Raw genomic sequence first — 27896 nt, forward strand, 5'->3', positions numbered from 1 at the left:
ACTGTAGTTTTACGTCACTGGGCGGTGGGCGGAAACACTTGGGGGGAATCACGTGATGCGAGTAGCACGCTTTTGAAAAAACATTTTTAGGAGCACCGCAACTTGGAAACATCGTTTTGCACCACCGCTTCAATATTGAAGTTTGTGCGTGTCACACTTTATTTCATCACTCCTCTTGCTAACTGCAAACTGAAACTGTGATAAAATGGCGTCTTCGGAACTCGGTGAGTTGTATTTTCTCTCCCAAACGCGTATTTTGGCAACTTTTTCAACTCTATTTGACGTGCGGTGAGATGCTAACTTGGCTAACGCTAGCCCTCGTGGTGCGTTCAATGACGACTCCAAATTTTGACTTTCGTGAAAATGTCAAACTTTTTTGCTGTTTTTTTGTGTTTAATGCAGCACTTTTGAGCGTGTCTGATAAAAGTGGACTGGTGGGGTTCGCCAAGAGGCTGACGGACGTCGGTTTGGTTCTGGTCGCATCGGGTGGGACGGCTAAAGCCTTACGGGATGCTGGACTGACGGTCAGGGACGTGTCGGAGTTGACAGGACACCCAGAAATGCTGGGGGGCCGAGTCAAGACCCTCCACCCGGCGGTCCATGCTGGAATTCTGGCCAGAAAAACAGACGGAGACACCGCAGACATGGATAAACTTGGCTATGGTTTGGTCAGGTAAGATGGAGTCAAAATGGTGTGGAAGAAAGTTAAAAACGGGAAGCGTGTGTGCTTCATTTAAGTTGTTAATTGGAAATGTGTGCTAGCACAAGCTAGTCTTGTGACTAGAAATCGGACTTTAGTTCATAATGTGATTAGCAATGCTGATTGGTCATTGATTGACCACGTGATTTGCTCCTTTAACTGACCTTTTGACCTGTATTTGATTTTTTTTTTAAGGGTGGTCGTGTGCAACTTGTACCCTTTTGTAAAAACTGTATCCAAGCCGGACGTCACGGTGGAAGACGCGGTAGAGCAGATTGACATTGGTAAGTTTGTGAAATTCAATTTATTTTAGTTTCTAACGCCATTTTTAATTATTTTTGGTCTCATTTAACAAGGTGGTGTGACTCTACTGAGAGCGGCAGCGAAAAATCACGCCCGTGTCACAATTGTGTGCAACCCTGCTGATTACACGCTGGTTGCCATGGAGATGGAGACGTCCCAAGACAAGGACACTACTCTGGAAACTCGAAGAACTCTTGCTCTTAAGGTAAATTTAAAAAAAAAATGACTAATGAAGCCTGTCGCGATATACAAAAAGGTAAATTCCCTGTAAAATTTAAACGGTTTAATTTTTTTAAATAAAAAAAAATCTTAAATTTAAATTTAAGAGTTGCTGAAGCCTATAAAAGCCAACTTTAGTATATATATTTTCATATATGTGTATATATGTGCACGTGTGTACATGTGTGTACATGTGTGTACATGTGTGTACATGTGTGTACATGTGTGTACATGTGTGTACATGTGTGTACATGTGTGTACATGTGTGTACATGTGTGTACATGTGTGTACATGTGTGTACATGTGTGTACATGTGTGTACATGTGTGTACATGTGTGTACATGTGTGTACATGTGTGTACATGTGTGTACATGTGTGTACATGTGTGTACATGTGTGTACATGTGTGTACATCTGTGTACATCTGTGTACATCTGTGTACATCTGTGTACATCTGTGTACATCTGTGTACATGTGTGTACATGTGTGTACATCTGTGTACATGTGTGTACATGTGTGTACATGTGTGTACATGTGTGTACATCTGTGTACATCTGTGTACATCTGTGTACATATGGTACATGTATATATATGTGTATATATATGTGTGGTCCCGGTCCCCATTAACCGTGATAACCGAGGGAACACTGTACTATGTCGTTTTTTACCAAAAAAGCCTTACATTGTTTTTAAAATGGCCGAATGAGTAACACCCCTAATTCCCCCCCCAGGCTTTCACTCACACCGCCCAATACGACGAAGCCATCTCCGACTACTTCCGCGGGCAGTACAGCCGCGGGGTTTCCCAACTGCCCCTGCGTTACGGCATGAACCCGCACCAGGCCCCCGCCCAGCTCTACACGCCACATTCAGCCCTTCCCCTTAAAGGTACATCCCCCTTATTGCCCCACCCCAAAAGCAATCCCTTTAAAGCCACTCCCCCTTTCCTCAGTGGTCAACGGTTCACCCGGTTTCATCAATTTATGCGACGCCCTGAACGCGTGGCAACTGGTTCGAGAGTTGAAAGCCGCCCTGGGATTGGCCGCCGCCGCGTCCTTCAAGCACGTCAGCCCAGCCGGTCGGTTAAAGACGAGTCGCTATCTCTAAACCGGCGTTCGAGATCTCATTTTTATTTTGTTTTATTTTGAAAGGTGCCGCTGTCGGAGTTCCTTTGAGCCAAGAGGAAGCTAAGGTGTGCATGGTGCATGATATGATGGATAACCTCACCCCATTGGCTACCGCCTATGCCAGGGCCAGAGGTTAGAATTCTTGCTAAATTCCTTCTTTAACTTGTAAAAGAAAACACACACACAAAATTACATGTACTATGCAGTTATGCTGTAGGACATGGGTGTGAAAGTGGCGGCCCGCGGGCCAAATCTGGCCCGCCGCATCATTTTGTGCGGCCCGGGAAAGTCAATGATGAGTGGCGACTTTCTGTTTTAGGATCAAATTCAAATGAATAGTAGATGTATATTAAATTTCCAGATTTTTTTGCCCCCTTTTTAAATCAATAATTGTCATTTTTAATCCATTTTTTTCTGTTTTTAGTTCAAAAATAATTTTGTAAGATCTAAAAATATATATATAAAAAAGCTAAAATAAACAGTTTTAGATCTATAAAAAACAGAATATTCAGGGATTTTAATAGTTCTTTTAATTCATTTAAAATAAATCTAAATTTTATTGTAATTTTTAAATCATTTGTTTTCTGTTTTTAGTTCAAAAATCATTTTGTAAAATCTAAAAAAATATATAAAAAAGCTCAAATAAACATTGTTTTAGATCTATTAAAAAACTAAATATTCAGGGATTTTAATCCAGTTCTTTTAATCAATTTATACAAAAAAAATCTAAATATATCCTGATTTTCACCCTTTTAAATCAATAATTTTCATTTTTTTAATCAAATTTTTGTCTTGTTTTTAGTTCAAAAACTATTTTATAAAAAATCAAAATAAATCCACAAATATTTTCTGTTTTCCACTTAAAAAATATATTTTGTTTCCTTTTGAAATAAATAAAAAACTTGATTAAAACATATTTTCAAACAAAGCTGAAAGTCGTCCACTTTGTAGTACATTTTAGACTTTTACGTGTGCCCTATGTGTGTGAAAATAAGTGCCACATTGCATTTGTAGTTTTTAATCGCTTAATACGCAAAATTCAAAATAAAATAACGGATAAGGAATTGCATTTACTTTTTGGGGATTTCATAACTTGGATCTTTTTCATATCTTGAGTCACTCATTTGGATATAAAAAAAATGTAACCTGAAAAGTCATTTTTCCTTTCTTTTATTTTGAAAGGCTCTGACCGCATGTCCTCTTTTGGAGACTTCATCGCCGTGTCTGACGTTTGTGACGTTCCTACTGCCAGGATTATTTCAAGAGAGGTCATAAATATTAATATCTATAAAAATATTTTGAGAGGTTTTTTTTTATGAAAATATGTTTTTTTAGGTTTCTGATGGAATAATTGCACCTGGTTATGAAGAAGAAGCACTCAAAATCCTGTCAAAAAAGAAAAATGGAAACTACTGTGTCCTTCAGGTACCTAATTTTCATTTTATTCTTTATGCATTTTATTAAATAACTTTATTTTTATTGATGTCAATTCAAGATGGACGCCGACTACGAGCCCGATGACGACGAAGTGCGAGTGTTGTTCGGCCTCCGCTTGAAACAAAAAAGGAACAACGCGCTCATCAATGAGGACTTTTTCAGCAACGTTGTGTCCAAAGGCTCGGTGTGTACAAATACTTTTTAATATTACTAGCTTGCGTACTAAAGTACCTTGAGATATGAGGTTAATGCGTTCCGGAACTGAGCTCGAATGTCGATTTACTCTTAACTCAAATCAACGTTTCCATTAGAAATGAACTAATAACTAATTAATTGGTTCAAAAACTCTGAAAAAACACCCAAAACAGGATATTGGATTGGAAAAGTATTTTTATTTGTTGTATTTCGCCATATATTAACAAAGTAACAAATAACTAGTGGTTTAATAGTACTAAAATTTGACTTTTTTGCATGGCAACGTGCTCGTAACATAACATAAACAAATTGAAATGAACTTGGATTACAATGCAGACACTCAAAAATAAGTTTAATCTAACCTTATACTAAACTTAATTCTAATTTTGTTTGACATTTTGATACCTTTCTTGGCTCTATTAGCCCCGCCTCCACCCTGACTTCCAAATGCAACCTATCCAGGGTTGTTTACCTTTGTCTTCCCTTCAAAATATTCAGAAAATAATACCCACAAATGTCCTCACAATAAGATAACGCACGACCACTAGTAGTATTATATATACTCCTCTCGTATTAGCAAACAAGCTCCGCCATTCTGCACTGACTAATGGAAAAAAAATGTATGTCAGGGCACTCGTATGTTGAGGTACAACTGTATTTCATTCAAAAAAAAATTCCATATGTGCTAACAGCTGTCCAAGGAGGCGCTACGCGACCTGACGGTGGCCACAATCGCCGTCAAGTACACGCAATCCAACTCGGTGTGCTACGCCAAAGACGGACAGGTGATCGGCATCGGCGCAGGTCAGCAGTCTAGGATTCACTGCACCAGACTGGCGGGCGACAAAGCCGACAACTGGTGGCTCAGGCACCACCCCAGCGTGCTCGGCATGAAGTTCCGCGCCGGAATCAAGCGGGCCGAGATGGCCAACGCCATCGATCAGTTTGTCAGCAGCACCATCGGAGAGGTACAGTAATCCCTCGAATATTGCGTTTAATGTAGACCAGCCAACCCTAACCCCAAATTTTCAATCAATTGCCGCTGTTTGCATTTTTTAAGTTCATAAAAATGTGAAAATCCACGTTCAAACTTGTGAGCCGAAGCCATTCTTGCTACCATGACTCAGCACCAAAGTAAACAAAAATAATAATAATTACATAGCAGAAAGTAACCCTAACCATTTTGTATTTAAACACACCCTAACGTCAAGCCTAACCCGAACCTCAATTCTAACCCTAACTTCATCCCTAACCTCAACCCTATCCTCAACTCTAACCCTAACCTCAACCCTAACCCTATCCTCAATTCTAACCCTATCCTCAATTCTAACCCTAACCTCAACCCTAACTCTATCCTCATTCCTAACCCTACCCTCCATCCTATCCTCAACCCTAACCCTATCCTCAACTCTAACCACATACCTCATTCCTAACCTCAATTCTAACCCTAAGCTTAACCCTAACCTCAACCCTAACCTCAACCCTAACCCTAACCTCATTCCTAACCCTAACCTCAACTCTAACCCTAACCTCAACTCTAACCCTATCCTCAACTCTAACCCTAACCTTAAACCTAACCCTATCCTCTACTCTAACCTAAACCCTAACCTCAACCCTATCCTCAAGTCTAACCCTAACCTCAACCCTAACCTCAACCCTAACCACAACCCTAACCTCAACCCTAACCTCAACCCTAACCTCAACCCTAACCTCAACCTAACCTCATTCCTAACCCTAACCTCAACCCTAACCCTAACCTTAATTCTAACCCTAACCTCAACCCTAACCATAACCTCAACTCTAACCTTAACCCTAACCTCATTCCTAACCCTAACCTCAACTCTAACCCTAACCTCAACTCTAACCCTAACCTCAACTCTAACCCTATTCTCAACTCTAACCCCATACCTCAAACCTAACCCTAACCTCAACCCTATACCCAAGTCTAACCCTAACCTCAACCCTAACCTCAACCCTAACCTCAACCCTAACCTCATTCCTAACCCCAACCTAACCCTAACCTCATTCCTAACCCTAACCTCAACTCTAACCCTCACCTCAACCTTAACCCTATCCTCAACTCTAACCCTAACCTCAACCCTAACCCTATCCTCACCTCTATCCCTAACCTCAATCCTAACCTCAAACCTAACCCTATACTCAACTCTAACCCTAACCTCAAGCCTAACCGCCACACCCTTTAAATTGCCTTCAAGTTACATTACATGTTGTAATCCAGAATTAACACATGGCCATGTGTTTTCAGGGTCCAGATTTCGCCGTGTGGAAATCCATGTACGACGAGGTTCCCGACTTTCTTTCTGAGACGGACCGTAAGAATTGGATGGCCACCCTACAGGCGGTGGCGGTCAGTTCCGACGCCTTCTTCCCCTTCAGGGACAACATCGACCGGGCCAAACGGGTAAGTCAATCGTCACGGCATCAACCGCCTCATCCGACTGTTCCCTCACCACCGCGTCTCTCACAGAGTGGCGTCCAGTACATCGCCGCTCCATCTGGATCTGCCGCCGACCGGGTGGTGATTGACGCCTGCGACCAGTTGGGCGTGACTTTAGTGCACACCGACCGCCGATTGTTCCACCATTAAGAAGTTCAACTACATTCCACAAATAAGGTCAAATTCGTTGTATCTTGACGATTCTTTAGCAGGAAATAAATTCTTAAGGTCATCAAACTTTTCAATCTAATAACCTCATTTTTAGTTATCAATAGATGCGTAATTGAACTAAGTGTAAAAAAAATGGAAGCCATTCGGGTTCTTTCCGACTGTATTACATGAAAAGATTTGGTGTCAAGTAGAAACATTTTTTTTGGGCAAATACAAAAACACAGTTATTCAATTCCACTTGTACTTACAGGCAGAAGTGAAAAGGATAAATTAGTACAAGAGACAGCAGTAACGAAACTCTGGAAAAAAATAGTAAGCCCACTCAACCAAGTGTGCTACAAGCGTTAGAATAGTAAAATAGAAGAATTATTTCGTCTCAGAACCCCCCAAAAAAGCCAAAGAAAAGGGGTGAATTGAGTCGATCAGGTTTAGAAGTGCAGTTGAACATCTTGGGTGGGACGCCGCGACATCTTGGGGGGGGGGGGGTTTAGGCAGTGCAGTAATGGGACGGCGAGGGGGCCAAGCACTTCGGGGGAGGAGTCCTCACTCCCGAGGGTCCACCACCGTCAGGGCGTCCGCCAGGAGACCGGGTCGGAGACACTCGATGGGACAGTGGATGTTCTGCCAGGAGAAGAGACAAAGGTATGTTGGGACGTGGTTGTACAAGTGAATGAACTTTGGAGGGATGCCCGGTATGCTTACAGGTTTGCGGAGGGTGTTGTCTCCATATCGAGCAGGCTGTACCATAACGGCATCCGGGCCCGAACCCGAGCCAGGTCGGCGGCAGTTCTCGCATCGCCAACCCTGAAAATGAGAAAAAAATGTGTTATTTGAATGTTTTTGGTAAAACTTTGGGTGCTGAGAAATGTTTTTTGTTGGTTATGTAGGGTCATTGGTTGTAAAAATAATGGAACATGTATATATATAAAAGCAACTATGTAAGGTAAGGCTTTTTTTTTTAATATAAAAATGACCATGTATAGTATGGTTTCTTTTGATGAAAAACATACTGTCGTTTTTTTAAGAAAAGAAAGCCTTACTATACTGTGTGCTTTTAAAATTTTTAAAAAGCCTTACTATATATACTATGTTGTTTTTTTGCGAGAAAAAGCCTTACTATACTATGTCGTTTTTTGCAAAAAAAACAACATAGTATAGAAAAGCTTACTATATACCATGTCCTTTTTTGAAAAAAAAAAAACGACATAGTATAGTAAGGCAATTTTCTCGCAAAAAAACAACATAGTATAGTAAAGCTTTTCTCGCAAAAAACGACATAGTATAGTAAGGCTTTTTCTTGCAAAAAAAAACGACATAGTATAGTAAGGCTTTTTTCGCAAAAAAACGACATAGTATAGTAAGGCTTTTTTCGCAAAAAAACGACATAGTATACCAAGGCTTTTTTTCGCAAAAAAACGACATAGTATACTAAGGCTTTTTTCGCAAAAAACGACATAGTATAGTTAAGTTTTTTTCGCAAAAAAACGACATAGTATAGTAAGGCTTTTTCTCGCAAAAAAACGACATAGTATACTAAGGCTTTTTTTCGCAAAAAAACGACATAGTATAGTTAAGTTTTTTTTCGCAAAAAAACGACATAGTATACTAAGGCTTTTTCTCGCAAAAAAACAACATAGTATACTAAGGCTTTTTTTCGCAAAAAAACGACATAGTATAGTTAAGTTTTTTTTCGCAAAAAAACGACATAGTATAGTAAGGCTTTTTCTCGCAAAAAAACGACATAGTATAGTAAGGCTTTTTCTTGCAAAAAAAAACGACATAGTATAGTAAGGCTTTTTCTTGCAAAAAAAACGACATAGTATAGTGAGGCTTTTTCTCGCAAAAAAACGACATAGTATACTAAGGCTTTTTTTCGCAAAAAAACGACATAGTATAGTTAAGTTTTTTTTCGCAAAAAAACGACATAGTATAGTAAGGCTTTTTCTCGCAAAAAAACGACATAGTATAGTAAGGCTTTTTCTTGCAAAAAAAAACGACATAGTATAGTAAGGCTTTTTCTTGCAAAAAAAACGACATAGTATAGTAAGGCTTTTTCTCGCAAAAAAACGACATTGTATACTAAGGCTTTTTTTCGCAAAAAAAAACGACAGTATAGTTAAGTTTTTTTTTTGCAAAAAAACGACGTGGGATAGTAAGACTTTTTCTCGAAAAAAACAACATAGTAGAGTAAGGCTTTTAAAAAAAAACTTTCAACGAAAAAGCAGATTCACTTGGCTCGGGTAAAGATGGCCACCTACCTGCTGTCCGCCGTAGCAAGTGCAAGTGCAGATGGCGCCCAAGTAATCTTTCTGCCACTGGTTACCAACATTGAACGTCTTCCCTTCGTCGTAGCACACGGTTTCATCTGCCCCAAAAACAACAAAGATGGCGGCTTCAGGACACACTTCCGGCATAAATCTCGACCTCAAAAAGGAACGTTGCCTTACGTGGTTCGCACTTGAACTCTCCTTTGCCATTGCCCAAGCACGTGCAGCTCATCAGGTGACCGTTCTCCGCCTGCCGGTCCCACTTTTCTCCAACGCGGTAGTTTTTGCCGCTATCGTGGCACCACTCTAAAAAAAACAATGCATTAGCATGACATTAGCATTGCGATTTAGGGACATGACATAAGCATCGCCACTTAACATCATGATGTTAGCATCGCCACTTAGCATCATGACGTTAGCATCGCAACTTAGCGTCATGACGTTAGCGTTGCGGATTAGCATCATGACATTAGCATTGCGATTAATCGTCATGACATTAGCATTGCGATTTAGGGACATGACATTAGCATCGCCACTTAGCATCATGATGTTAGCATTGCCACTTAGCATCTTGACGTTAGCTTCATGACATTAGCACAGTAACTTAGCGTCATGACATTAGCATTGCGATTTAGCGGCATGACATTAGCATCGCCACTTAGTATCATGATGTTAGCATCATGATGTTAGCATCGCAACTTAGCGTCATGACATTAGCGTCCCGAATTAGCGACACAAATTAGCATCATGACGTTAGCATCGCAACTTAGCGTCATGAGGTTAGCGTCGCAACTCAGCGTCGGGACGTTAGCATCTCGACTTAGCATCATGACATTAGCGTCGTGTCGACAGGTGGAGTCGGGTACTCACTGGACGAGTCGCATCTAAAGTGTCCCCTTCCGAGACCCAAACAGGTGCACCACAGCTTGAATCCCGTCTCGGACATGCGTTCCCACTGAGCGCCCACGTCGTGGGTGGTGGCCGTGAACGTGTCGTAGCAAGCGTCGTCGGTGGCAGGGAGCTCTTGGACTGATGGAGGTTGGGTAAGGTCAGAGGTTACGGGGGTGGGGGCGCTCGGTGGGCTCCGAGATCGGCGCCGGTCGGGGACTCACCCGTGTTTCCGGCCGTGACCAGCTCCTCCAGCACCTTGTGCTTGAGCGCCCCCTTCAGGGCCTCCACAATAACGTTGTAGTCGGCACCCGCGGTCAGGCCTATCAGGGTGGCGGTATTGCTAGCGCCCGGTAGCCGCACCTGCGATGATGAAATGACAAAGACATCAAATTAGTTGGTACAAGGAACCCGAAACTCCGCCCACAATAGCACCTTAGTTTGCTATAGTTATGTTTAGCTAATCTATACCACTTTTTTTGCCATTTTTGCCCTTTTCACATTACACTTAAGCAAAAAATTGGGTGACTAAACAAGAAAAACGAGGGTAAAAGTGGGCGAGCTAATGGTTAGCAGCATGGTCTCACAGTTCTGGGCTCGGTGGTTCAATCCCACGTTGGGTTCTTATTACAAAATGATAACATGCATGCTAGGATAATTGTATGCTAACTAGTTGCTAGCTATGAGTGACTGGTTGCTTGTCTCCACATGTCTTGCAATTGACTGTCCATCAATTCGGGATGTCCCGCTCGCTGCCTGTTACCCGTAGTTAGCTGGGATAAGCTCCGGCACCCCCGCGACCCTTGTGAGGATAAGCAGTTTGGAAAATTAAGGAGGTTTAAAGGGCTATATAGTTGTGTAGATGTTATTTTAATACGAAAAAAAACAAGTTTTAACATTTAGTGATTTTGGCGACCCCAGTGGACAAAATATGTATTGCCGTTTTTTTAATAGTGTAGAAAATCAAGATTTTTCCTTACCTGGAACATCTGCTCGTCCAATTGCGTGACGGGATTACAGGTGACCAAGTAGGCGCTGCTCTGAGCCTGTGGCTTCCAAGAAAGGGCGGTCCTAGTTTGAGCCTCCAACGGAAGATTGGTCTCGTTGGCGAACACGGCGCCGAAGGGCACGTTCAGCTTGACGTAGGCTCTGCGCCGACCATTCGCGTCCGGTCGGGGAACGAAAACCAAGGGCTCCTGGAAGGCCCCCCCGCCGGGTGACGGCGACGTGGCGGCCCCGCCAATCTTGTTGTTGTTGTTGAACTCGGTGTACTCAACGTGCTGGCCGTGTCCGCCCAGTCCGTCCTGGCCGTTGGTGCCCACGAGCTGCACTTGGTTGTCCGTGTCGGGTTCGGGCACGTCAAGCCGCCCGCTGACGCCACCGCCGCCGCCGGGGTAGTGGGGGAGGGGCACGGGAAGCAAAGAATCCGGTTCTAGAAAACACAGGTGATGACGTTAAGGGGGAGGAGCTACACTTGTGGGTGGAACAGTCGGTCGGTTAGTTACCTTGATATGTTTATCTGCCTAGCAACAAAAACTTGTTCGAATAATAATTTTTTTTTAAGTTTTGCTAGTTCAGTCATCATTTAAAGATTTTAAAATTTTCATTTTAGGGACTTAAGAGTGATTTTTTTGTTTACATGAAAATGATTATTGAATATTCTCGCATATTTATCGCAAAAAAAATGTAACGGCTTATATGCGCATAAATTCAGTCAATGCGGCCGATAAAGTTATTTATTTCAAAATAGAGAAAAGACAAACAAATAAAACACTTAACAAAAATGTGTGTTTTTATTAAACCAAATAATTCAATTCATAAATAGCATTAAAAAAATTGAAAAATTAAGAATCAGGGAGCGGCTTATACGAGGGAAATTATAAAAAATTCAACTATTTTTAGACCATTTTAAGAATGTGGCATATACGCGGTTGTGGCTAATATGCCAGAAAATACGATTTTTTTTTGTGTACCATGACGTCCCTAAAATAAAATACTCACGAGTTCTGATTCTGGCCACCAGGGGCGTGCTTCTCTGTCCATTCTGGATGGCGACAATCTTGATGATGTACTCGGTTGCTGGTTTGAGACCTGATTACACACAGTAAGACAAACATTTTTAGTTGTTTTTTTGCTGCATATGCATTTACGGGCGACCAGTCACGGGTGACCAATCCCATTGACCGAAACTAAACTCCTCCCCTACCCGAAATGGTAGCGTAGTTCTGTCCGGCGTGAGGCTGAGGCTCCAACTCCTCGGGAATGGTCCTGGGCTCGCCGTAGGTGACGTGGTAGCCCGTGATGGGCGTGGCCGGGGGTTGCCAGGTGAAGGAGATGTAGTTGGGGGTGACGGAGGTCACCTGGAGGTTGGTGGGAGATTGGATCGACGGTTTTGCTGCCGAAAAAAATGCTACGTTAGGCTTTGGATTTTGAAATCAGGGTCAAATCGAACAGTTGCCCAAACAAAAACAAAGAAATTTGACCTGTTTAAACAGTCAGATTAATTCTGTAATACTATTACTTATACCGTATTTTCACGACTATAAGGCGCACCGCATTATAAGGCGCACTCTCAATGAATGACATTTTTCCATATATAAGGCGCACTGTCTATTTTGGAGAAAATGTAAGACACTTAAGTGCGCCTTATAGTGGTGAAAATACGGTAATTGCGAATTGACTTTCAGGTATGAAGCACTCACTCACTACTTTACAGTCACCTCTAGAGCCAGCCATTGTGGATGTTTTGGATTTTTTTTGTATAAAATCTTGCAGTGGGGGAGGAGCTATAGGATGGAAGATTTTTTTAAACTAAGATGGCATCTGCATATTTAACAGTATTGAGTATTCAGTTCAGGCGTTTGTGTTTTTTTAATATCCGACAGTGGTGGTTTTTAGTTTTTGGTTTTCTGTTTTTTTCCATATATAAGGCGCACTGGATTATAAGGCGCACTGTCTATTTTGGAGAAAATTTAAGACTTTTAAGTGCGCCTTATAGTCGTGAAAATACGGTAGTCGAATATTGTCGTAAATGGTGACACCCTTTTCACTTGATTATGGAATTGTTTTGCCGAATGGGTTTTTTTTTGGTTAAATTTCCAATGGACTTGTTTTTGAGTTCCAACCTTAATTGTTATTATTAAATACCTGATATGCCATGATTGTTACAGCTGTTGTTTTTGCATACACAATTGGACTAATCAATAACTTTGTAATTGTTTGCCAATTTAATTAAATACATATAATTGAATCAGATGTCCTGTATTGTTTAAGAATTATATTAAAGTATAATTATTAATAAACCTAAAACAAATAAATTCTACCTGTTTGAACAGTCAGAGAAACGGGGGTACTCCTGGTGTTGCCGTTCAAGGTGTACACGTGGACCAAGTAGGTGGTTCCGGGTTTCAAACCTTCGTAAAAAAAATAAAAACAAAACAATGGCGACCTGGTAAGATGGCGGCAAATTTGTTTGGGACAAAGAATTTGTTAGCGTAGCGTACCAGTCACGGTGAAAGTGTAAACATCAGCCGGGGTGGTCTCGCTGATGGTTGGACGGGAGGCGCCTTGGGGCGTGGCTTCAATGAGGAACCCACTTATGGTTTCCAACTTGGCTCGCCAGTTGAGGGTGAAGGAGTCGTCCTTCACGTCCATGATGCGGACACGGCGAGGTGGGCTGACGTCTGAGGGGCGGAGTCAAGGGGCGGGGTCATTTTGGGATTCATTTTAATGGCGTTTACCCCAATAAAAGAGCTCTGAGACCTTCCAGGGTGGTGACATCGCCCTCTAGTGGTCTGCTGGTGACGGAGTTTTTAAGTGCGTAGACGTGGATGAGGTATCTGGTGGCCACCTGTGGAGAAAGAGGGTCAATACACGGGTGGAGACATTTTTTAAAGGTGCTTAAAAATGGTTTTTGGACGTTTTTTTTTTTAAATAAGCTAATTATGCCAATAGGAATTTAGTGTTGATACTTCAGAAAAAGTCTCAGTCCAAAAGACCAAGAAAAAACTAAAAAAATATACCGTATTTTCTCATATTAGCCGCCTTCGCATATAAGCCACGCCCAGAAAATGGCCCCTAAAATGGTTGAATTTGACAATTTCTCTCGTATAAGCCGCATCTTGATTGACAATTTTCACCTCCATATTCATGGTTTTAATAGGGAGTACAAATGTGTTACTTTGAAGGGGAAATTTTGAGCAAAAACATCGTACATGGGATTTCTAAGATACTGTATATTTGATGTATTATTATTTATTTAATTTTCTTCTTGTATCTTTACTCTATGTATCTATACTTTATAATCTAGGTATTATTATATATTTTTCTTCTTGTTTTCATTCATAAATGTCAAAAATAAATATTGTTAAGCCTTTTATCTGTTTATCTTTTCTCTATTTTGAAATAAATGACCGTATCGGCCATATTGTCTTTCTTTGTGGCGATTTTAAGTCTAATTTTTGCGCATATAAGCCGTACCCTCGATTCAGTCATCATTTTTTTAACTACCGGATTTACACGACTACAAGGCGCACTTAAAAGTCTTAAATGTTCTCCAAAATAAACAGTGCGCCTTATAATCAAGTGCGCCTTATATATGGAAAAAAACAGAAAACCAAAAACGAAAAACCACCACTGTCGGATATTAAAAAAAACAAAAACGCCTGAACTGAATACTCAATACTGTTAAATATGCAGACGCCATCTTAGTTTACAACATCTTCCATTTATAGCTCCTCCCCCACTGCAAGATTTTATAACAAAAAAATCCAAAATGGCTGGCTCTAGAGGTGACTGTAAAGTAGTGAGTGCTTCATACCTGGAAGTCAATAGCAATTACCCTATTTTCACCACTATAAGGCGCACTTAAGGTCTTAAATTTGCTCCAAAATAGACAGTGCACCTTATAATACAGTGCGCCTTATAATCCAGTGCGCCTTATATATGGAAAAAAATGTCATTCATTGAGTGTGCGCCTTATAGTCGTGAAAATACGGTACAAATATGGCCTATATGCAAGAAAATACGGTCATTACAATAGTAGAAGAACTAAGTCATCCACTGTGCTATTATGAGATCAAACTAATAATATTATGAGTATAATATCTGTATTTGAAGCAATGAGTTTTTACCATGAGTCCAGGGACGAGTACGCGGGTGGTGTCGGGGGCTACGTTGAGCTCCTTGGCGGGGCTGTTGACATTCTCGGGGTTGACCACTATGCGATACCCCGACAATCTGGCGTCGGGTGCCTGCCAGGACGCGGCGAAGGAAGTGGGCGTCACTTCGGAAATGACCAGATCGCTTGGAGCCGGAATAACTAACACAAAAAGACACGAAAAGTCAAAAATAAGCCGCCAAAACGTGGGTATCGAACCGGTTTCATCATACCCGTAGACTGCGTTCCCACTAACGGCGGGCTGGGGGTGTGTCCATTGAGGGCGATGACTTTGACGGTGTATTCGGTCCCGGCGCGAAGACCCTTAATGGCCACGTTGTCCTGATCGCCTCGGGGTGCCGGACGTAGTTCCCTCTCGCCGTCTTCCGGGCTGGCGTAGAGGACGCGGTACGACGTCACGGCGCCCTCGGGACTGTCCCAGGCGATGCGCATGGAGTTGGCGTCGATGTCGGAGAAGGTCAAGTCTTTGGGACGGTCCATGGCTGTTGGGGAAAGGGATGAGAGGATTTAGAGGGGCGGGGTTTGTTGACTAAAACTGTTTTTTTAAGTTGGTTGACGGACGGACGGACCCGTGATGGCGTTTTGGACCACTGGAGAGGAGGGTTGGCCGTCGGCGCCGAGGGCGGAGACGCTCACGATGTACTCGGTGGTGGGCATCAGACCCGTGAGAGTCATTTCCGTTTGAGCTGGGAAGAGACAAAAAAACAACAAGGTGTCTTTAAATGACTCAAAAAAAGGCATGTGAATGGACGTTTGGTGGCCTGGACGTTTAGGTGGTCTGGACGTTTGGGTGGGTCGGACGTTTTGGTGGCCCGGACGTTTGGTGGCCAGGACATTTGGTGGCCCGGACGTTTGGTGGCCGGGATGTTTGGTGGCCAGGATGTTTGGTCGCCCGGACGTTTTGGTCCCCAAAAAGGCAGACATTTTCGTGCATTTTCAAGTTGATTTAGATTGGTTTATTTTATGTTACGAGCGTGTTGCCATGCAAAAAAAAATCTGTCAATTTTAGTAATACAAATGTTTTTTCAAATCTATTATTCTGTTTTTGGTGCTTTTTCAGAGGGTTGGAACCAATTCATTTGTTTTAAGTTCATTTCCATGGGAAACCTTCATTTGAGTTAAGAGTAAATTGACATACGAGCTCAGTCCCGGAAGAAATTAAGCTCATATCTCAAGGTAACACTGTATTCATTTCTTTTAATATTGGTTTGGATAACTTTATTCATCCCATTTGGGAAATTTTGTCTAATTTTAGTACCATGAAAAAACATTTTAGTACTATTAAACCACTAGTTATTTGTTACTTTGTTAATAGATAGCGAATTAGAACAAATAAAAATGTTTTTCCAATCTAATATCCTGTTTTGGGTGTTTTTTCAGATAGTTGGAACCTAGTAATCCGTTTTTAGTTAATTTCTATGGGAAACCTTCATTTGAGTTAAGAGTAAATCAACATACGAGCTCAGTCCCGGAACGCAATAAGCTCATATCTCAAGGTACCACTGTACAGACAAAAAGACAAAAAGTCTGACACTTTTAAAAATCCACTGGGACACCAAGACCTTCAAAACCGAACCAAAACGCAACAAGTACATTTTCAGGTTACTTACCGGGAGAAACGTCCTTAGAGTAGGACGGACCGGGGCCATTTTTGGGGGCCCCCGTGACTCTATATCCGGTAATGGGCCCCCGAGCAGCCGACCATCGGACCGTGATGGCGTTGTCGTTAACGTCAGTTACGTCCATGGTCGCCGGTGCCTCGATGTCTAAAAGACAAATGGAGATGTCAGCGTCCAATCAAAAGAAGCCTGTCCACTTTCAAGGCACTCACCGGTCTTGTGGGTGACGTAAACGGGGGTGTTGGAGGCGGGGTTATCGCCTCGTTCGATCACGGCGTAAACCGTGATGGTGTAGTCGCTACCCGGTTGCAGACCCGTAATGGTGGCTGTGGTTTGAGTTCCTGGGATGGTGAATTCTTGGGGAGATGAAGCACCTGGAAGTCCAAAAAGAAATATTAGCTGTCAATCAAAGACAAAAGATAAAAGTCAAAATTTAAGCCCACCTGCAGCGCCGTAAGTGATCCGGTATTGGTTGACGGCAACCGACGGGGCGTCCCAGCGAATGGAGATGCTGGTGGGGGACGATGAAACCACTTCCAGGTCTGTGGGGGCGTCGGAGACTGCAAAAAGAGGCGGAGACAATAAGGCAAGGGGTGGGCCACAGTGAGTTTAAAAATTTGACAGATGAGCGGGGTCAGCACAAGATAGGATACATGTAAAAAAGTGCATCCGTTAACAGTACATATGAAACTTAAACAGAAAAAAGGGCTGAAGTATTAACATACTCATCAGTCATCATTAAAGTCAAAAGTATAAAGTACAAAGTATAGTTAAAAGGAATGTATTAAGAAGTATTAAAATGTCATTTAAAAAAGATAGAGTGGCTGTAAAAGACGAAAAACAAATAAGAGTGGACAGAGCTACTGCCACTGGCTTCTGCGTGACGGCGCCATCTTGGGGAAAGGAATAATAATAAAAAAAATTAAAAAATATAATTATTATTATTATTATTATTTTTACTGAAAAAATACAAAAATAAAATTATTTGGACAATGTCGTAGGGCCGGATTAAAAGGCCTAGCGGGCAGTATGTGGCCCGCGGGCCGTAGTTTGCTCATGCTTATAGAAATAAATTTAAAAAATAAAAAATAAGCATTTAAATAAAAAATAAACATTTAAATAAAAATAAACATTTAAATAAAAAATAAACATTTAAATAAAAAACAAACATTTAAATAAAAAATACAAAATAAAATTATTTGGACAACGTCAGCGGGCCGGATTAAAAAGCCTAACCGGGCCGTATGTGGCCCGCGGGCCGTAGTTTGCTCGTCTAATAAAAATAAATTTAAAAAAAATCAAAAAATAAAAAATAAATTAAATAAAAAATACAAAAATACAATTATTTGGACAATGTCAGTGGGCCAGATTAAAAAGCCTAGCGGGGCCGTATGTGGCTCACGGGCCATAGTTTGGGTCAGGTTTCCACGAGTGGAATACGGACGGCATATTTTGTTTTTGTTTTGGCACTTACTTGTGGCTCGCGTTCCCGTGGCCGGCGGACTCTCCTGGGCGCCCTTGACGGCGTAGACCTCCACCAGGTACTCGGTCTCCGGGGCCAGTCCGGTCAAGGTGTAGCGAGTCCTGCTCGGGGGGAGTCTCTCGTCCTTGGAGCGACCGCCGCTGGTTTTTTGGTGACGGATCCGGTAGCCCGTGATCTTTGAGGCGGGGGCCCGCCATTGGACGGTCAAGGCGTTGGTTTGGATGTCGGAAAAGTCCAGAGCGCTCGGCGAGTCCAGACCTGGAGGAGAAATTGCCCTCAAAATCAGGTTCTACAAAAAATTGGGTCAAAACTGACCCGTTCACCGTTGACCGGACGTTTGGTAGCCGGACGTTTGGTCGCCCGGACGTTTGGTGGCCCGGACGTTTGGTCGTAACAGTAAACTTTGATTGTTCTCCCAAGGGTTTGTGTAGGTTTTGTCTGGGTACTCCAGTGTCCTCCCACATGGCAAAAACTTATATATATATATATATATATATATATATATATATATATATATATATATATATATCTATATCTATATCTATATCTATATCTATATCTATATCTATATCTATATCTATATCTATATCTATATCTATATCTATATCTATATCTATATCTATATCTATATCTATATCTATATCTATATCTATATCTATATCTATATCTATATCTATATCTATATCTATATCTATATCTATATCTATATCTATATCTATATCTATATCTATATCTATATCTATATCTATATCTATATCTATATCTATATCTATATCTATATCTATATCTATATCTATATCTATATCTATATCTATATCTATATCTATATCTATATCTATATCTATATCTATATCTATATCTATATCTATATCTATATCTATATCTATATCTATATCTATATCTATATCTATATCTATATCTATATCTATATCTATATCTATATCTATATCTATATCTATATCTATATCTATATCTATATCTATATCTATCTATATCTATATCTATATCTATATCTATATCTATATCTATATCTATATCTATCTATATCTATATCTATATCTATATCTATCTATATCTATCTATCTATCTATCTATCTATCTATCTATCTATCTATCTATCTATCTATCTATCTATCTATCTATCTATCTATCTATCTATCTATCTATCTATCTATATAGATATAGATATAGATATAGATATAGATATAGATATAGATATAGATATAGATATAGATATAGATATAGATATAGATATAGATATAGATATAGATATAGATATAGATATAGATATAGATATAGATATAGATATAGATATAGATATAGATATAGATATAGATATAGATATAGATATAGATATAGATATAGATATAGATATAGATATAGATATAGATATAGATATAGATATAGATATAGATATAGATATAGATATAGATATAGATATAGATATAGATATAGATATAGATATAGATATAGATATAGATATAGATATAGATATAGATATAGATATAGATATAGATATAGATATAGATATAGATATAGATATAGATATAGATATAGATATAGATATAGATATAGATATAGATATAGATATAGATATAGATATAGATATAGATATAGATATATATATATATATATATATATATATATATATATATATATATATATATATATATATATATATATATATATATATATATATATATATATATATATATATATATATATATATATATATATATATATATATATATATATATATATATATATATATATATATATATATATATATATATATATATATATATATATATATATATATATATATATATATATATATATATATATATATATATATATATATATATATATATATATATATATATATATATATATATATATATAGTATATATACTATGTAATAACTTAGTTATCCAGTGCAGTACTGGACCAAAAGCCTTATATAGTCTGTTTTTATAGATCTAAAACAATGTGTATTTGAGTTTTTTTCTTAGTAATGGAAAATTTCTTTTAATCCTGTTTTTTATTTCAAATGGAAACAAAATAGTTTTAAAAATTATGTTCAATAATAAACTGGAAAACGGAAAATATTTATATATTGATTTTTAGATTTTACCAAATTATTTTTGAACTAAAAACAGAAAAAAATTGATTAAAAAAATTAAAATTATTGATTTAAAAGGGGGGAAAAAAATCAGGAAATTTAACCTACATCTATACTCTATACATTTAAATTTGATCCTAAAACAGAAAGTCGCCACTCAACATTTACTTTCTTGGGCCTCAAAAAATAATAGGGCGGGCCACAATTGGCCCGCGGGCCGCCACTTTCCCACCAGTGATCAACACAAATGGATTAAAAAGGCACCCCATCCACAAATTTGATTTTTTTGATATTTTTTTTTAAACGCTTAATAAGAGGAACTGCAACCAGTAATAAAGGGTCGCAACCCTTGTGAGGATGAGCACTTACTTGTTTTTTGCGTTCCGATGGCCGGATTGCTCTCTCGTTCACCGTAAACGTACACCACGCTGATTCGGTATTCGGTATCAGGAACCAAGTCTGAAGGGAAGAACAAAAAAAATTAGTTAACCCACATTTAAAAACATACAAAACTAGTTTAAGTGCCGTTCTTACTTTCCAGCAAGAAGGTATTGGAGGCTCCGCCCACGTTGACTTCCTTGAAATTACGACCGTCTGTGGCGGGTGCGTAGCGGATGACGAAACGCGAGATGTCGCTCGGGGTAGCGGCGTTGGGGACGGTCCACGTCACTCGGATGTGGTCGGGACCCACGCCTCCAAATTGCAAGTTGGTGGGAGCCGGGATCACTGTGGGGGTGAGGGTACAACGCCGTCAGCATGTGTGGGTAATACACTCCAAAGGTTAAAGGTCAAATAGTGGTGCCCTGACTCAGAAAAGATGTGATTTACAGGTTTTTGTTCAGTTGGGAGGACAAAAATTTGACATGATAGTGTTTTTCTAGCGCTAAAATGCTAAGTGGCACTAGCTAACTTTACAACATAGTGAGAAAATATAGACAAATGGTCTGTAATGGTTTAGAATGTCCAGTTTGTGCTGTTTTTTTTAAGCGTTTTTGATAACGTTGTGGTTATAAGTGAGTGCTCATGTGTTAGCTTGTAGCATTAGCTTTAGCTTTAAGATGTTTATTGTTTATTGGTGAAAGGATTTTGAGGTGAAAGTAGCATAAAATTGCTTTTTGTGATAAAGTAATACATATTGCTGTGTTTTTAGGGAAAAAATAAACTGATTTGATGGTTTTTTTGGTCGTTTTGGTGAAGTTTTAGTCTTATTTTGACCAAATTGCCTGTAGTATTTATGACTAGACTAGATTAAAATTACTATTATTATATTTAAAAGGGTACCGCAGGTGGGTGGGGTTAATTTGTTTTAATTTGGCTGATTGGTTAATCACTAAAAATAGAACTGACCTTGTTAGCTTGTCTGGAACAAGTTAGCCGCATTAGCTTACTAGCATATGGTTGTGTACACCTTTTGTTTACATACACAAACATATGGTTGACAATTGTAATCACTTTTTGATGCGTTTAGGTCAGAAAATTTGACATTTCTATTGACATTCCGTATTTTTAGTGTTATAACGTATATTTGTTTAGTCAAAATTCACTTTTGGCTATCGTTTAAAAATGTAGTAGATTAGGACAAAAGTCAAAAATACCTGTTTTTGTCGTCCTCTCCGCCAGAAAATGAATCCGTTTTGGTCAACCTTGTGTGTTTTTTTTTTTTTTTTTTAAGTAAAATACTACGTTTTAATTGTTGGGAAAGAAAATTATTAATTTTGCAGTTTGGGAAGAAAAATTTTAACTTTAACAAGGATTTTAGAGAATGACTATGAAGTTAAAATAGTATTTTACCAAATAAAAATCATCATTTTACGATAAAACAAGCAATTAGAATATTAAAATAATAATATTATGATTGTTAAAAATTGGCAGTTAGCTACAAAATTGCAATTGGAAAATTCCCACTATTTTATATTATTTTGGTGAGTTTGTTTACACACCTGAATTAACTTCCCATTATAATTTCCCTCAAAGATGGCGGATAAATATGTAAAGTAAGTTTTCCTCTCTAAAATTTTGATTACGAGTAATTTGAATTAGGAGTGAGGTCATGGAACAAATTTATTTGTAAATCAAGGTACCACTGTTTGTTGAATAGGCCACTCATTCCAGAATTGGCGGATATTCTCTCCAAATTTCAAATTAAAACCCTTAAAAAACCCATAAACAGGAACTTTTATGAAAATTGTCGCCCCTAAATTTGACTCCCAATACAAAACGGCCTTAAAAAAATAGAATAAATGGACATTAACCGCTTCTCATTAAGCGATACATTGATCTTGGACACTTCAAACGTGCGCTGTAATTATATGCTGGAAGCTGTCTCAGCTGTTGCGTACTCTAGTGGACGTCGAGCGAATTTGGGTATTTAAAAAAAAGGTAGTTGAGCACCCCTGCATTTAAACGTATATTTTCACGATAAGAGATATTTTAACGTTGGAATTAGAATAGTTAAAAATGTTTTTGTCATTTTCTGAACTGCTTTATCCTCACTAGAGTCACAGGGGGTGCCGGAGTCTATCTCAACTGACTTCAAGTACCCGCAAGGGGTAAATTTGACCAGCCAATCGCAGGGCACGATAAGATAAACAACCAATTCATCACTAGCGGGAATTTAGTATAAATTAGCTTAGCATTAGCATTCATGTTTTTGCAATATAGAAGGAAACTTGAGTACCCAGAGAAAACCCACGCAAGCCCAGGGGAAGAACATGCAAAATCCACATAGGTGGACCAACCTGGATTTGAACCCAGGATCCCAAAGCTGCGAGGCCAAATCACTAACCACTTAACCACCGAATCGCCTTTTGTTAAAATATGAAAAAAAAAAATTTTTTCAAATTTTCCTCTTTAAAAACTCAAAATATGACCACCAATTCTGGAATGAATATAAACAATATAAGATAATCCTGATTAAAGACTGATTAAAAATGTCCTCCTCCCCATCCATAAAGTGAAATTTGAGAATCACCCGCTTGCGTTTGCTTGGTATGTGTACTGGGCCGGCTTTGCCCCTCCTCCGTAACCGTGACGATACTGATGTCATAGTCCACGCCGGGCTCCAAACCACGCAGCGTGTAATACCCGGCCGCCGCGTCCACCGTGTCTTGGAAAATGGGCAAACCCTCGCCCGACGTGGCCACCGTTATCCGGTAAGCCGTTAGCGTGGAATAGTTCAGGGGGATCCAACGTAGGCCAATGGTGGTGTCGGTAATGTCGACAAAACGAATGTGTCTTGGCGGGGGTATGTCTGTCGAGGGGGGGGGGGGGGGGTGTAGGTTTGGGGGGGTATGCGGGGGTGCCAAGCGCAAGCGACATTAACAAGGACAACACAAAAGACTTTTGTTAAGGACACAAACATTGGACAAATTGGACAAAACATCAACAGATAACGTGCGTTCATCACATGATAATCACACACGGGAATTTCATGCAGAAATGATGCGAATGCGGGTTATCGTAGGGGGGGAAAAAGTTTGTTTTGACTATATGAGGCCATGAGGAATGGAATTATGATTAATTGTGAGGATTAAATGGAAGGTGGATTTGAAAAATGGCAGATTTTGGAGGTTGTTGACGTTATGTTTATGATATTAACGAGGGTGGAATGTGTATTGGATGTTACGTTTAGAGGATTTTTTTAACTTGCTGGGGTCCAAACATTTTCGACTGGGAGGGGCCAATGAACAAATTGTCTAATTTATGCGCATATAAGCCATACCCTGGATTCAGTCATCATTTTTTTAGTGACAAATATGGCCTATATGCGAGAAAATATGGTCATTACAATAGTAGGAGACTGAAGTCATCCATTGTGATATTATGAGTGATATTGGTGCATGTTAAGTCTAATTTATGCGCGTATAAGCCGTACCCTCGATTCAGTCATAATTTTTTGAGTGAAAAATATGGCTCATATGTGAGAAAATGTGAGGAATTAAGTCATCCATTGTAATATTACGAGAAAACTAATAACCACCTTGAATATTGGTGCATATTAAATCTAATGAGTTTATGCGCATATAAGCCTTACCCCGGATTTCAGTCAAAAAATTCTTTAGCAACAAATACGGCCTATATGTGAGAAAATATTGTCATTACAATAGTAGGAAAATAAAGTCATCCATTGCGATATTATGAGAAAAAACTAATAACCACCGAGAATATTGGTGCATATTAAATCTAATGAATTTATGCGCATATAAGCCTTACCCTGGATTTCAGTCAAAAATTTTTTTTTGCCACAAATAAGGCCTATTTGCAAGAAAATACGGTGATTACAATAGTAAGAGAATGAAGTCATCCACTGTAATATTATAAGAGAAATCTAATAACTACCTTACAGATTGGTGCAAATTAAGTCTTATTTGTATTTAATTTGTGCGCATATAAGCCTTACCCTGGATTCAGTCCATTTTTTTCTTGACAAATATGGCGTATATGCCAGAAAATACAGTTTGACTACTTTATCGGTACCAATCAGTAAATGACGGCAGTTTTAATGACTCGAAACACCCATTTTGCTAATGCTAGCGGCCCATTAAATGTATGTTAAGCTAACTTTTCCCCTCAGCACTTACCGGTGGTGATGATGGTGGACACAGGTAGACTTTCCAAATGGTCCTTGACGGCAAAGACGCTGATGTTGTACTCCATCCCGAGGTTGAGGTTCTCCAGAACGCAAGAGGTCTGGTCGGCCCTCACCAACTCTTCCAAGCTGTTTCCCTTTTGGCCACCGTTGGGGGTGCTGGAGACTCGGTAGCCCGTGATATCTGCAAAGACGGTGGTTGGGAAAAGAGACGTCACCGTCGGTAGACTTAAGGGAAAAGGTCTAGACTGGGTGGGGTCGATATTTACCCGGTGTTCTGGAAGCGGTCCAGTGGACGGCCAAATCTCCCGTGTCCGAGTTGGTCTGGACTCTCAGGTCGGTGGGAGGAGACAAAGCTGAAAACAGAAAAAAAAAATGATTAAAAAATTACAATAATATTTAGATTTTTTTTTTTTATAAATGGATTAAACGAACTGGATTAAAAGGCCAGAAAATTCTGTTTTTGATAGATCTAAAACAATGTTTATTTTAGATTTTTTTAAATATATTTTTTAGATTTTACAAAATATTTTTGAACTAAAAACAGATAAAAATTATTAGAAAATTACAATAATATGTAGATTTTTTTTATAAATGGATTAAACAAACTGGATGAAAAAGGCCAGAATATTCACTTTTTTTTATAGATCTAAAATAATGTTTATTTGAGCTTTTTTTTAATATATTTTTGGATTTTACAAAATTATTTTTGAACTAAAAACACTGTTTTTTTTAAATAACAATATTTTTTTTTAATAAATGGATTAAAAGAACTGGATTAAAAGCCCTGAATATTACATTTTTTAAATATCTTTTTAGATTTTACAAAATTACTTTTGAACTAAAAATGGAAAAAAAATGGAATCAAAAATGGCAATGATTCATTTAAAAGGGTGGAAATCAGGAAATATAATATACATCTATACTCTTCATTTTAATTTCATCCTAAAACAGAAAGTCATCATTGACTTTCCCGGGCCGCACAAAATGATGCGGCGGGCCAGATTTGGCCCCTGGGCCGCCACTTTGACACATGAACCCTCCCAAAAGATTGCCCGACGTGACGTGCACTCACCGGTGACCACGTTGCGGGTGACGGGGTTTCCGCGGGGGCGCCCGTTGAAGATGGGCTGGACTTTGTAAGTGTACGGAGTTCCGGGAATCAGACCGCTGATTTCAAGCTGGCCGTTGTCCGACGTCTTGTGTTTTGGGGACTCTCCTTGTTGGCTGGGGAGAACGGACAGCTAGGAAAAAAGATTCAAAATTAGTATATTATATATATATTATATTATTATTATATTTAATAAAAATGTGTCACAAAATTTTAAATACAAACTCCATATGCTATGTTCTCACTAGCTAGCTGTATTCACAACTTTTTGCTCCTTTTAAATGCTAACTACGTATGCTATGTCCTCACTAGCTAACTGTCCGTAGTCACAAATTTTTGCTCATTTTAAATGCTAACTCTGTATGCTATGTCCTCACTAGCTAGCTGTATTCACAACTTTTTGCTCATTTTAAATGCTAACTCCGTATGCTATTTCCTCACTAGCTAGCACCATTCACAAAATTTTTGCTCATTTTAAATGGTAACTACGTATGCTATGTCCTCACTAGCTAACTGTACGTAGTCACACATTTTTGCTCATTTTAAATGCTAACTCTGTATGCAATGTCCTCACTAGCTAGCTGTATTCACAACGTTTTGCTCATTTGAAATGCTAACACTGTATGCTCATTTGAAATGCTAATTCCGTATGCTATATCCTTGCTGTATTCACAACTTTTTTGCTAATTTTAAATGCTAACTCTGTATGCTATGTCCTCACTAAGTGCTAACTCCGTATGCTATGTCCTCACTAGCTAGCTGTATTCACAACTGTTTTGCTCATTTTAAATGCTAACTCCGTATGCTATGTCCTCACTAGCTAGCTGTATTCACAACAGGTTTCTGGGATAAAAATACATAAATAAAGCCATTAAAGAATGTCAAAACTAAAGTTATGAAGTCCTACCTTGTAGCTAAACCTGCGTAGCGGCGTCCAAGTAATAATGATGGCGGTATCGGTGACTTCTGTGTTGAAAACTGGAGCGTTTCCCATCTGGGGTGCTGCAAAACAGGACAATAAAAATGGCGACCGATCGTCAAGTTTGCTCAACTGGAGAAATCTGGTTTCTGGCGCCAACCTGTGGTGAAATACGTGGTGGTGGGCTCGCTGAGTACACCGTCCAGCTCCGAGTGCAGGGCGGCCGTGTAATCGGTTTCGGGCCGCAGGTTTCTCAACGCGTATTGGGTGACCCCGCCGGGGATCCTCTTCTCGATGGGGTTCGAGCCCTGGACGCTCAAGAAGAGGCGATAGCCCGACACCACGGCGCGGGGGGATTCCCAGATGACCAGGGCGCTGTCGGGACCCACGTCCGTGAACTGGACGTTGCTGGGTGAGTCCGGTTCTGAGGGGGTGACAGGGGGGGGGGGGGGGGGGTGTCAAAGAAAGTACGAGTACAATTTGGAGCAAATATTTGTCTTCAGATACGAGTCGAATTTTGGGCAAATATCTTGAGATACGAGTCGAATTTCGAGCAAATATCTTGAGATACGGGTAAAATTTTAGCAAATATTTATGTTGAGATACGAGTAATATCTTGAGATGAGTAGAATTTTGAGCAAAATATTTATCTTGAGATACGAGTCAAATTTTGAGCAAATATCTTGAGATACGAGTAAAATCTTGAGATATGAGCAGAATTTTGAGCAAAATATTTATCTTGAGATACGAGTAAAAATTTTGAGCAAATGTCTTGATACGAGTCAAATTTTGAGCAAATATTTATCTTGAGATACGAGTAAAATCTTGAGATAGGAGTAGAATTTTGAGCAAAATATTTATCTTGAGATACGAGTAAAAATTTTGAGCAAATATCTTGAGATACGAGTAAAATTTTGAGCAAATATCTTGAGATACGAGTAAAATTTTGAGCAAATATCTTGAGATACGAGTAAAATTTTGAGCAAATATCTAGAAACGAGTAAAATTTTGAGCAAATATCTTGAAACGAATAAAATTTTGAGCAAATATCTTGAAACGAGTAAAATTTTGAGCAAATATTTATCTTGAAATACAAGTATATTTTTGAGGA

At 39.3% G+C, this 27896-nt stretch overlaps 2 protein-coding genes across 3 annotated transcripts in view; one reads left to right on the forward strand and one right to left on the reverse strand.

Moving 5' to 3' along the window:
- Positions 1 to 40: 40 nt before the first annotated feature.
- Positions 41 to 6675, forward strand: atic (5-aminoimidazole-4-carboxamide ribonucleotide formyltransferase/IMP cyclohydrolase). Its single transcript, XM_077712680.1, has 13 exons — positions 41 to 224; positions 403 to 673; positions 896 to 984; positions 1057 to 1208; positions 1953 to 2109; positions 2174 to 2299; positions 2373 to 2480; positions 3531 to 3616; positions 3684 to 3773; positions 3844 to 3969; positions 4673 to 4948; positions 6247 to 6402; positions 6469 to 6675. The coding sequence occupies exons 1-13, from the start codon at positions 206 to 208 to the stop codon at positions 6586 to 6588; spliced, it is 1776 nt and encodes a 591-aa protein (XP_077568806.1). The 5' UTR covers positions 41 to 205; the 3' UTR covers positions 6589 to 6675.
- Positions 6676 to 6751: 76 nt separating this feature from the next.
- fn1b (fibronectin 1b) overlaps positions 6752 to 27896 on the reverse strand; it is a 34929-nt gene continuing 13784 nt past the window's right edge. Inside the window, exons 20-46 of one of the 2 annotated variants that reach the window (XM_077712678.1) lie at positions 26946 to 27209; positions 26774 to 26868; positions 25831 to 25999; positions 25025 to 25111; positions 24748 to 24939; positions 23139 to 23417; positions 20702 to 20893; positions 20537 to 20626; positions 18037 to 18303; positions 17006 to 17122; positions 16775 to 16936; positions 16554 to 16709; positions 15513 to 15629; positions 15156 to 15425; positions 14897 to 15084; positions 13527 to 13614; positions 13268 to 13447; positions 13088 to 13177; positions 11971 to 12159; positions 11766 to 11855; positions 10745 to 11196; positions 9989 to 10127; positions 9747 to 9905; positions 9057 to 9182; positions 8868 to 8974; positions 7312 to 7413; positions 6752 to 7230 (exon numbers count right to left, since the gene is read on the reverse strand). In XM_077712678.1, the coding sequence (XP_077568804.1) occupies positions 7153 to 7230; positions 7312 to 7413; positions 8868 to 8974; positions 9057 to 9182; positions 9747 to 9905; positions 9989 to 10127; positions 10745 to 11196; positions 11766 to 11855; positions 11971 to 12159; positions 13088 to 13177; positions 13268 to 13447; positions 13527 to 13614; positions 14897 to 15084; positions 15156 to 15425; positions 15513 to 15629; positions 16554 to 16709; positions 16775 to 16936; positions 17006 to 17122; positions 18037 to 18303; positions 20537 to 20626; positions 20702 to 20893; positions 23139 to 23417; positions 24748 to 24939; positions 25025 to 25111; positions 25831 to 25999; positions 26774 to 26868; positions 26946 to 27209 (4445 nt within the window). In that variant the 3' untranslated portion in view covers positions 6752 to 7152. The remainder of the gene's footprint in view (positions 7231 to 7311; positions 7414 to 8867; positions 8975 to 9056; positions 9183 to 9746; positions 9906 to 9988; positions 10128 to 10744; positions 11197 to 11765; positions 11856 to 11970; positions 12160 to 13087; positions 13178 to 13267; positions 13448 to 13526; positions 13615 to 14896; positions 15085 to 15155; positions 15426 to 15512; positions 15630 to 16553; positions 16710 to 16774; positions 16937 to 17005; positions 17123 to 18036; positions 18304 to 20536; positions 20627 to 20701; positions 20894 to 23138; positions 23418 to 24747; positions 24940 to 25024; positions 25112 to 25830; positions 26000 to 26773; positions 26869 to 26945; positions 27210 to 27896) is intronic. The other variant, XM_077712679.1, reaches the window with a different exon arrangement.

The sequence above is a fragment of the Stigmatopora nigra genome, chromosome 3 (genome assembly GCF_051989575.1).
Source record: "Stigmatopora nigra isolate UIUO_SnigA chromosome 3, RoL_Snig_1.1, whole genome shotgun sequence".
In the NCBI taxonomy this organism is placed as follows: Eukaryota; Metazoa; Chordata; class Actinopteri; order Syngnathiformes; family Syngnathidae; genus Stigmatopora; species Stigmatopora nigra.

Bases quoted from the DNA above. Each gene is read 5' to 3' on its own strand.
- atic (XM_077712680.1), top strand. The intron at 674-895 runs GTAAGATGGAGT...TTTTTTTTTAAG, and splicing joins CTTGGCTATGGTTTGGTCAG to GGTGGTCGTGTGCAACTTGT. The intron at 3,774-3,843 runs GTACCTAATTTT...TGTCAATTCAAG, and splicing joins GAAACTACTGTGTCCTTCAG to ATGGACGCCGACTACGAGCC.